The sequence below is a fragment of the Physcomitrium patens genome, chromosome 16, assembly GCF_059467195.1.
Source record: "Physcomitrium patens ecotype Gransden chromosome 16, ASM5946719v1, whole genome shotgun sequence".
Lineage (NCBI taxonomy): Eukaryota > Viridiplantae > Streptophyta > Bryopsida > Funariales > Funariaceae > Physcomitrium > Physcomitrium patens.
In genome coordinates this window covers 4,860,480-4,871,358 of record NC_143425.1, presented here as the reverse complement: position 1 = coordinate 4,871,358, position 10,879 = coordinate 4,860,480, and the positions used below count along the sequence as shown (strand labels likewise).

The window sequence follows — 10,879 nt, the reverse complement described above, 5'->3', positions numbered from 1 at the left end:
TAAATATTTCGCATCATAGTTTTTTCAAAACTGGTTCTCCCGCTTCACCACCTTGAAAAGAAAGAATAATCACTACGGTCCCCATTTGTTAGGACAACAGAGCTTTCGAAGAGACAAATAAACACTTTTGAAAAGTGGAACAACTTGGATTATCTTTCACTCCTGACCATGCGATGTTGGCATCGTAGGTCTACCACTTGTGCATCTCGACAGTATATCAGCTCTTACTACTTTTCCAACAGAAACAGAAACTATCTCCTTTAATAGAATTTCCGTAGGCTTTGCGTAGCTCGTCAAAACTCAGTGACCATGCCACGACGAAGAAAGTTCTGACAATAAAGGCATGTGAGAGGATCAAAATAAGGATGATTGTGCCAACACTATGATTGGAATGCACCGTGAGAGTCTTAATGATGCACACGTGGTCATTTCTACAGACTCCGAAATGCATTTTTGGAGATTATGGATGCATCAGGAAAATACTACAAACTTCAAGACATTTATTCAGAATTACTGCTTGTACACGAGACATCTTAAGTGTAAAAGACTCGGTTACATCTACTCTGTAATTTAGATCTGATAAAACGTCCTAAAAGACTAAATGTATTCAGGTCTAGTCTAGAACATCAGCTATTCAATCCCAGCCCATTGTACGCAATTTTGCAAAGGTCTTAAAATGCTGGCAAAGCATTGGGCTTCAGCTCCTTATGATTTGCATTACTTCGCTAAAACGGCCGCTCCCATGGTGGATAATTGGTAAAATTGTAAGTTGCAATATATGATTCAACAAGGCGAGGAGGAAGCCTACCATCACCGTGTTCATGTGGAAGGAGAAAACGTTGCTTTACAGAGCTTAAGCTGGTTTCCGGGTCGGTTTCCAACTGTGACGCATAAACACATTAAACGTGAAAGTGCATGAGCGGACGGCGCACGAGAAGGCACATTAATACTAGTAAAATACTTCAACTCCAAAAGTTGCTGTTGGCGATAATAGTTTACGTCTTAAGACTTGGACTACAATGGTCAAGGCATACCTGAAGTTGCAGGAGGCCCCTCAGTCACAACTAAGAAGTTACATAGTTTTTTGTAAAACTGAATTCGGTCCCCCGATTAACCCTGGGAAATTTGTATTTAAGCTCAGCATAGAGGAATTTCGTATCTTCATAGTAGAACAAGATTAGCAATAAGAAATTTCCTCTTGGAGGCAAACAGACGAGCTGACGCTTTCGGCGTTGTCTCTCCTTGAAAACTTTCGAAATTGAACAGCTCCGATCTGGAAGTTACACATTAAAAATGTTATGACCGAATTCCAAGCCCTCATTGACCATGGTCATGGAATGGATTGGAATAGTCGAAAGTTCCACCACAAGGCCACTGAAAAAACTACGGAGCGATGAAGTAAACCCCCACACCTTTCGAGTTCATGAACTATTCTGTGAAAACGAACAAAACGCAAATCAAATTACAAGACTTTGTCAAGAAACCGACAAAACTGACAACTTAATCGCTCACATCCATCCTACTTACACTCCGACGCACTAACCTTTCCAACAGCCAGCTCATGCATCTCAAAGCACTGACAATACAGAAAATGCTCAGATGCCATACCTGACGTTCAGATGTATACGTAGATAGAGTACACAGAGCACAAACTCCAACCAGCACTATCAATGAGGGCATCGGAAAGAACCCGAAATTACTGAAAACACGTTGTTTCTAAACTAGGAGAATCCCACAACAAGAGTTATGTGGAGGCTCTTTCAAAGCCTTTTTATTAGAATTTACTGACACGAAAACGGGGCGGTTCTCTCGCATCTCACTAACTCAGATGTTGGAAACCAATGCAAGCTGGAAGGATCGCGAAGTAACTGCAAGTGAGGCGACGGGATGTTAGAAAAATTCTACGGTGGTGATAGCGAGTAATCGAGAAGAAGCAAAAGATAGGCGACGCCTCGACGGGCCCCCGGTGGCTCTAAAAACTCAGCCCATCGGAGCGGCGCGGGAACAAAATTGCTGGCGGTGCAGCTGACTAGATTCTGTGTCACGTCATCCCGACTTTGGTCTCAAGATCATGTTGATACAACTCGATGCATCAGACATAAATACGTAATCTCACATACAACTACATCAATTTATATTCACAATGTTCAATTGACCCACAGAGAAATTGAACAACTCGTCCTGCTGAAAAAAAAACTAGGAACGCATGCAGACTTCCATGTACTTGACAAATAAAAGTTTTTACTTCATACAAAAGAAGCAGAAGGTAAAGACACATGATAGTGGAATTGTGTTATACAATCAATGTCGTGGATACCAAAGACAAATTGAAGATAAAACGGACAATCGAAAGGTAACTACTAAAACTGGAGACATAGGTGACAAAAAGTCAAATGTCAAAGATGAGTAGTAAATCTCACAAGGAGTATTAAACAAGAATTGTATACATGAGCAAGGGCCTCCTTTCTCATGGACTCTATACCTAATAATGAAATTCTATTTGAGACAAGAAAAACGGGCACCCAAGCTTAACAGAATGACTCTTGTAACTTATGTGTAACTCTGAAGCTCAAATTTTGAGAAGAAATATTGAAGTTGAATTGACATTTAAAAGCATACAATACAAAAGATAAAAGATTGAAAATTGAAGTGAAGACCTTAAAAATATTATATATAAAGACATAGCTTTAAAAAATAAAATAAAAAAGGTTGACAGAGAATGATGTATAAATGATTAATAGCTAAATGATGATATATCAATAAAAAAAAAATCCACAAATAAGACACCCATTTCGAACAACACAGTTCGACAGTTGCTATACTCCTTCAGGAACACTTGTAAGTGACAGCCGCAAGATACAAGCACGAACTGCGTCGCGTCTAACATGCAATCCGACTCGAGACTTTTACAACAGTCGTACCATCTTTCAAGTGATGCAATAGTCTGGGATTTAAAAACCCCTCGATTCAATCTTCAAAACGAAACTCATAGTACTAAACAGTAGGAGCAGAAGCCTCATGCATACGAAGTCAGAATCAAACAACACGATTAGCAAACAAGATTAGGAACCCTTGGGTCCCAGATAGAGGATTCCCATCATAAGAGAATCCACTGCGAAGACGAAAAAACAAAGACACAAGCAAAACTAATAAAATGAAATGTATTCTATTCTGCGTTACCAGCTGACGGGTCATATACCGCTTGACGCACAAACTGACCGCGAACTCTTGGTCTTTGTTCTGCAAGCCTTTTCCTGCTTTGATATCGTACCTGACCAAAACACGAGTATAGCTATCAGAAAACCATAAACGTGCAATACCGCTTTTACTTCACACTGTCGTCACACATTCTATAGCTATGATAACATCACGTCCAAACACAGCACGGGACAAATACAACTATTCTGGCAATTGCATCGACGTTTAACCACGCTGCCAGTAGTCCGGATAAATCCTGGCGATTCACTGCACCTAACAATTGACGTTTCACTCAAACGACCGAAGAGAACGAAAACAAACATACCACAAATGTCCGTACCTTTTTCTCAAAGCATCGTTCCTTTCTCTTCTGCCTGAATTTGTTTAAGGCAGCCTCTCGTCTGGCGAAACGCATTTGGTCTGTGCACAGTCCATTGCCCCCGCTCACTCCATCCACGGAAGGATCCGTCCCACCGGCGCCGTTACTCCCACTGTTGTCGTTGGCCATCAGCATCGCACCAAGTCCACTCTGGCCGTTGTTCACGCCAGTGTTACTTCCCGACGCACTTCCGTTCATGGACCCGTTCCCATTCCCCGTGCTCCCGTACCCGTTGCTGCTACCACTTTGACCATCCATACCAGTAGACCCACAGCGAGGAGCCCCCGACCCAAGAGTGACCACTGACTGCTGTTGTTCATCTTGCACTCCTGCATTGCCAGAATGCTGGGCGCCGTTCCCATGGTGGTAGTGATGATGGTGGTGGTGGTGGTTGCCTTGGTGATGGTGCATGTGCTGGTGGCTCTGTCCCGCTTGGGAATGATGTCCCGAACCAGAATCCTGTTCTTTAAATGCAGGAGATTGATTGTACACTTCTCCACGCTCTCCCATGTGAGGAGGCGGAGCTGCTATCCGTGCGCTCGGGTGAGCATAATACATCGGGTGCATGGCTGGACCGTATGATCCTCCAACGCCATCATAAGCAAGCATCCCGGGAGGTGGGATTGGAATGGCCATGGGCATGCCGGGTACGATCAGTGCATCCTCCGTAGTCTGCGTTGCACTGCTGCACCCATCCTGCCCACCCGCTTTCTCCACATTTTGAGGATGCGAGAGTGGGGATGTCAACCCCTTGACGCTTTCTTTCGATGACCCGATTCGATCCATTCCCATTCCCAGCCGGAGAGATCCTCCAGAGCCACCACCAGGCATGCCATATACTCCATATGCACCACACATCGGATAACCATTCAGAGGGAGAGAACTCCCGCCCTGATAGTGCTGTTGTATGATAGTTCCTCCGCTGTCATATCTGGAAAGGATTGGGCCAAAAAATGAGAGCAATGATGGTAAGTTAAGTGAAACCAGAAGAAAGAGTAACCCCCTCAATACGCCAACTTTGATATCAAGCATTATGCAAGTTAACACTTTCCAGAAAGTCAAGAGTAAACGAGTCAAAACTTTGGACACTGCAGTCGTAGTGTATGGGCTGCACCTAGAAAACGCCGACCCTCCTGAATACCGCAGTGGTTGACGCTCTTCTAATTCTCCGTCATTATCCACCGCCGATCGTGGCCGTTTCAAGCTTAACTCCAGCATAGGACCGGAATCTGAACCGGAGTTGACTTTTGGACTACTCCCCTGTGGATCTAGTTCGTCGAAATCATTCTCACTTTCTTGAGGTTGCTCTGCATCCTGTGTCTGTGGCTGACATGCTACGACATTTATCAAGTCAATGGCCTTTGGAGAAGACTCCTCGGCAGCATCATTCCGAAGACTGGATGATGGACTCTCGCCATTAATTCCATCAGGTGACTGCCCAGCATCTTGAAAAACACACGCAGCATCCTCATCTAGCTGCCTGGCAACCTCAGGCTGCTGATCTTTCCCAGTAGTATTACATGCAGACGGACGAGTTGCCATCTCCAAATCATGCCCCATCTCTTCATCTGCCAAGCAAACGATACATAAGCATACTAGAATCCTCGCAGCTACCCCGACTACTGTTTGTCAGAAAAGAACCTGATCGTAGCAAGAACAATTCTGCACAAGTTGAACATTTCTCAGTTGCTGACCGTGAATAAACGATGAAATCATCTTTCCCAGGCATACCAGCATTAGGTACCACGTATCACGGTGCACATTCAAAATCCAGACTAGGACCAACTAGAGAAATTCACCACGACTAGTCAAATAATGAGTTTCATCGACACTACACTTCACCTCTAAACAGTACTCACACACACACACATACACAAAGCGGAAGCAGTTCATCGAAATCATCCATTGCATCACATCCACCAACTAAATCAACTAAAAAGTAAACAAATAAACCAAATATAAAAAAACCTAAGAAACATTTCGTTAGAACAACTTTGAACCAAGAAGAAAACAGCACTAGGCTCCCGACTTCCAAGGGATTCGGAGTCCAATGTATTAACACTTCTACTCGTGATAAAATCATCTTTCCAAGCTGTACTATCCAGGATACATTCGACTAGAGGTATTGCCTAGTCATTACCAGCTACAACTCACTCTTCATCCCTTCCTACCAAGCTACCCTTAGCCAGTGTCCAGTGTTAACCTCGGTCGAACGACAGCTCTACGTGTTTCAATTCAACAAACGTACTAGCTAACGCCGAAGTCGTGAGGAGGATTACGCACGCGTCCAGCTTGTTCCGAATCCATGAGTAACCTGTCAACTACTTGAACACATTATCCAGTACATGCAATTAAACACCTCCGAACTGCTGAAAGCACTACACATCTACTGATCGATTCACCTAGAATATAACAGACACAATCAGTGCGTCAGGAGCGCGCTAATGCCTTGAACATCATGATTACGTAGTTGACTGCACGGCGCCAACAACGAACTTACAAGTACCGACACCTCAAGCACCAGAGAGCACAGCTCTAGATCTATCACCTACCCTGTGCATCCGAACCAAGCAATCCACCTACTCAATCCATCCCCCAATCCGTGCACAATCACGTTCAACATCAGGCATAACAATACCTTGCACATATGGAGAAAACAAACAGATGACCGTTATCAAGTTGCATCATCCACAACACATCAATCCCCCTCTTTTGAACCCCATCATCTACGCCATCATCTAACCCAACATGTAATCTCTCACAATTCTCACTCAAATCTCGAAACTTACCCAATTCAGCACCCTTATCTTGCGATGTGGCTTGTCCCTCTTCATCCCCGTCCGCTGCTTCCGGAACTGCATTGTTTCTTGGAACCTGTACAGGTTGCACACAAGCCTGCACCCAACGGTAAAACTAAGATTACCCTTCTTCTTTAAACCCAGCAGTTCTAAAGCCTCATATTCAGAAAACTCACGGCACTTTGAGACCAATACTTTCTTGACACAGTAAAACAGCGACGTATTCCAAGGAGCACTAAAATTACAAAAGCCTGTACCTGATTGCCACTACCATTATCGCTCCCACCCTGAGCATTGAGCCGGCTGCTCCCATTATCACTCCCGTCGCTGCTGCCGTTCCCATCATTGCTTCCAATTGGATTGTCAGCGGCCTCTACTCCACGGCTCTGAGGCCTAGCTACTTCCCCAGTCTGATTGCCACTTCCACTTCTGCTCCCAATCGACTGTCCATATCCACGAACAAAAACCCTCATTCACCCTCCAGACACCATCACCCGTCCACAACAACTCATATCTCATTCCATCGTGACCAACACTAGGTGCGCAACCTCGGTCACAAGTGAAAACAGTTTAATCAAATAGCATCAACCAAATAACAAGAGGCTGCTAATAATTCACCACCAAGCAGCACACCCGTCAGTAGCACTTCTAAACATTCAACCACACTTATCGGGCAAATGCAGGTAGTCAGAACCGACACTTCCACTGTGGCACTTCCTCCACACGTGTTGCCAAAGATTCTTCAACTCGTTTTTCCTGACAGGTTTCACGAGATAGTCACAAGCTCCTTTCGAAAGGCAGCGGAACACGATGTTCAGGCTGTCATATGACGACATGACTGCATCCAACACGAAGCTCAGTTCATCGATGCAGCTGTGGAGGACTTGTATAGCGACATCAAAATCGTGGTCCTATCCGAAACGCCACACTCATACTAGCAGGCAAAACCTCTACAACACTTAAAAAAGTGAAAATTATCCAGTTGCACTCTAAGCAGGATCACTCAGAAGTGAAAAGAGGCTGGAACTGCGTGTATTCAGACTTACTGACTATAGGCACTCTCTTGCAAGCCTCCCGTTTCAACATCTTCGATAGAATTCCGACTCCGGACAGACATGGCATCACCACATCTGTCAAAACCAAGTCGAAGTTGCTATTCGCTTCTTCCAACAGCCCCCATGCTAAGGACCCATTCGCAACCGAGGTGACTGGGACAGGCACAAACCTTCCAGTTCAGGTCTAGACTACACATGAGAAAAGTAAAATAACGGGCAATCGTTTCGACGATTTTCATCATACTCGCTAAACCGAAAGTATGCAACACAGAACTTTCCAACGCATTTCTAATTCGACATTCTAATTTCAAAGCATTCTCTTCAATAATCTGATCAAGATGCAATGCAGCAGGCATTAAATGGGTTGATAACAACATTGCCGACTCTGAAGTCATTTCAACCGGGACCCTACATCCACCGAGACACAATGAGTACGGGAACAGAAAGGATTGCTGGAATCAGAAAGAGTAACGACCTTCATAGTTGCAGTTCCGTAGGAGAGCTCCGACAACGTGCCGTGTTGCGTCGTCATCTTCCACTAGTAGAACCCTCAACTTCCGTTTCAGCAAAAAGCTTTCCCAACTGTCACCACCCTGAATTCCAGCAGCCACATCGGTCCCATGCTGCTGCTCTCTCGTTTGAGCTATCCCCAGCAATCTCTGCTTTTCACATGCTACAGCAGCCACAGCATCTCCTTCTTCATAATGGTCCTCCGCACTGTCCTCCCGGCGCCCATCTTCATCCGACTCTGATGTTCCCAGTAAGTCATTCGCCGGAAACTGGTGATCTAACTTCCTCATTCTCTGCTCCGCAATGTCCTTAGGACCTTCCCTGGCCTTCAGAACAGCAGTTCCTGAACGGTCTGTAATCCTGCGCCCGTTCTCCAACCTCGCGCCGTTCTTCTCCCTGACGACTACACGATTCACACCTACCTGTTCTCTACCTCTATCTACTTCCTTTTGAGTCTTAAACCCATCCTTAATCCTCCATTCTGGGCCCTCCGGGATTCCCACATTGGACTCAACCCAGGCCGTTCCCCCACCCGAGAACGGCCGGAGAGGCCTGGACTCTGACTCAACCTCGCTCAAATCTGCAGTCATAAAGCGAACTCTACTTCTCCCGCACCTGCTTACCAGCCACCCGACCTTCCACCTGCTTCCCCGCAATGGCTATCCTTCAGACCCCTGACCAACACTTAGTCTGTACTTGGGAACTCCGGGAGGTCTCCGTCGCAGTTCGCAAGACATTCGCTAAGACTCGTGGCGAAGACGTGTGAGCTCTCGGCAACCGCAAACTGTTCATTCAATAAAGTTCAGGCGGAGTCTCTATGTCAACATTTCATGATTCAGTTGGCCAAGGATGAAATCTTCATACATGTTCACAACCTCACAAACTACGCTGCTACAAAACTCGGAAACTTGAGTGGTGTACGGAACACATAAATGTTGGCTTTCATGTTTTTTACCATATGTATTGATTGAAAGTACACTGACTCCGTTATATTTATGTCCTGATAGTGACACAATCTCAAGCCGCACCACGAGAGAGAGAGTGAGCGATCGAAGGAATATACAGATGCACAATCACTACAAGCAATAGCAAAGGATGGTGATTCTCACATGTGCTCCGGCGATAAGCACTGATCACCACATCCACTTCTTCGAAAGAAGATACCCACTCAAATAGAGTTAGTCACTTGAGCTTGCTAGGGGTGAGCTATGAGTTGCGATTCGAAGAAAAACCAAAGTCACCATGCGTTACAGAAATATCGACGGATGCAGTTCACAAACGACCAGGCAAACAACACACATAGAAGGAGTGTAGGACAGACAAGAGCGAACGCGCAAGGCCTCTCTGGCTGCACAATGTATTCGAGCTACTCCTCCGTGCTAATCACCAAGACAACCACCCCCGATGTGAGTCCACTCAGAGCTAAGCAATCGACCTCGAATCCTTTCTTCTAAACCGCAATTTGACTACCTCGGAAAGGAATCTGAAACAGGCAACCTCCAGTCCACAGCGAAAACTTCGGCGCTCACTTAAATCTTAACGAGATTTTGGCTCGGCATCAACGATACTACGCTGAACGAACTCCTGCGCACGGAAGGATAGAGGAGCACTGCAAAGACGATAAAAACCTGGCGGTGTACGAAGGGCGGGGTAATGTGCAAGGGAAGCTTGGGTATGGTGTCGATGCAGGGGAGCATTGGAGTGCGCATGCTGGACCACAGAAACTGTCGACTGTGGACAGAAGCGGCTATAGGATCCGAATTCGTGGCGCGCTGGAGTGCGCAAAATTGATTGTGTGCATCGCAATGTGTCCATAGAGATGAGTAGATTAGATTTACCGTGGGGCACCTGAATCCGTCTCCAATGGAAAATATCTGACAGTGGCCCCGGATTTTACCAGCGTGGCTTTGGATCTGCCGAACTTGCTCCGCATCGGGGTCGGGCCAATTAGCGTTCCCGATTCGGTTCGTGCTTGGCTTCGGGCCTGACGTCCCAATGAATGGTCATCTCATGATCGCCTTCTCAGCTTTCCGTGACCAAGACCCATCGAACCCCGTTCACACTGTTCGTCAGAGAGGCACAGCATGAATAGTAAGGTCTCCAGAACGGAAAGTAAGAGACAGTTTGTAACGTCAACCATGGCTTTGGGTCCCCTGAATTGTCAGTGACTAATTCGACGGCTCTTTCTTTGATGCGGCAGATTAAATTCATCCACTGAATTAATTTTATTGTTGTTGTACTTTAATTACCGTGGCCCCACAGAGATCAAAAAGCTGGACAACGCACTGAGAAAAAGCAACTAAGGAATTATTCAACAAGTACAACGCAATGCCCTCGTCAACATGTTTCCGCTGCCCCGAAGTTGACGGTTGCAGCTCATTGCCGAGAAACTTCTTCTAAATGAGAAGCAACATCCATCCTAAAAGTAATTGAAGTCTACCTTTTAGAACCACAAAAAGCAAAATGTGTTAGTTCTTAATCAACACACATATTGTTTATGTGGACATATCCTTCCATTCTAAATGTGGATCAAATGATATTGAAGCTTGTTACAGTTGTTGCAAGTTCACCACAAGTTGTGGGGGAGTTTGAGTTTGTTCTCTATTTCCCCTCTCACTTGGCCCCAGTTTCTGGCCCCACTCTGGCTCCATCAGTTGAAGAGTGTATTCTATCCTGAGGCAGGCTTTGCTAGCCCAGTTGGTCCACTTGCAATCCAGAGGGTACCCATAGTGGGTCTATGGGTCAGCCCTTGCCATACATCCCCATTGTGTGCCTGAAGTGGTAAAAAAATAAAAAAATAAATCTTAAGGATAACTGTTTAGATTTGTGCCAATTTCTGCCTACAGAGAATAATTGGTGATTAATATTGTGTTTATTCTAACAATGAGATTTTGGATATTTGATTAAATTCTGATTGGATTTGCAGTTTGTTGTTTTGA

At 45.3% G+C, this 10,879-nt stretch overlaps 1 protein-coding gene across 9 annotated transcripts; it reads right to left on the bottom strand.

Moving 5' to 3' along the window:
* Positions 1–480: 480 nt before the first annotated feature.
* On the bottom strand, positions 481–9,647 carry LOC112293145 (two-component response regulator-like APRR7). 9 transcript variants are annotated; one of them, XR_002972910.3, is made up of 12 exons: positions 9,050–9,626; positions 7,906–8,724; positions 7,422–7,583; positions 7,074–7,213; positions 6,633–6,818; positions 6,367–6,472; positions 4,692–5,145; positions 3,539–4,508; positions 3,181–3,271; positions 1,609–1,868; positions 1,035–1,433; positions 481–881 (listed from the first exon to the last, which is right to left on the bottom strand). XR_002972910.3 is itself a non-coding variant. In XM_024542285.3 (12 exons), exons 3-11 carry the CDS (start codon positions 8,528–8,530, stop codon positions 1,065–1,067), a joined length of 2,943 nt encoding a protein of 980 aa, XP_024398053.1. In that variant the 5' UTR covers positions 8,531–8,724; positions 9,050–9,088; positions 9,262–9,546; the 3' UTR covers positions 481–881; positions 1,035–1,064. The 9 variants fall into 9 exon arrangements, 7 of the variants coding, with proteins under 7 accessions (XP_024398053.1, XP_024398051.1, XP_024398058.1 ...); XR_016506941.1 differs by having other exon boundaries at positions 1,035–1,273; XM_024542285.3 differs by lacking the exon at positions 1,609–1,868 and having other exon boundaries at positions 1,035–1,273; positions 9,050–9,088; positions 9,262–9,546.
* Positions 9,648–10,879: the final 1,232 nt, after the last annotated feature.

Excerpts from the sequence above, each read along its gene's own strand:
- LOC112293145 (XM_024542283.3), bottom strand. The coding sequence starts at position 8,530 with ATGACTGCAGATTTGAGCGAGGTTGAGTCAGAGTCCAGGCCTCTCCGG. Across the intron at positions 6,473-6,632 it reads ATAATGGTAGTGGCAATCAG|GCTTGTGTGCAACCTGTACA; the intron begins GTACAGGCTTTT and ends CGTTGGGTGCAG. Across the intron at positions 4,509-4,691 it reads GGAGGGTCGGCGTTTTCTAG|ATATGACAGCGGAGGAACTA; the intron begins GTGCAGCCCATA and ends AATCCTTTCCAG.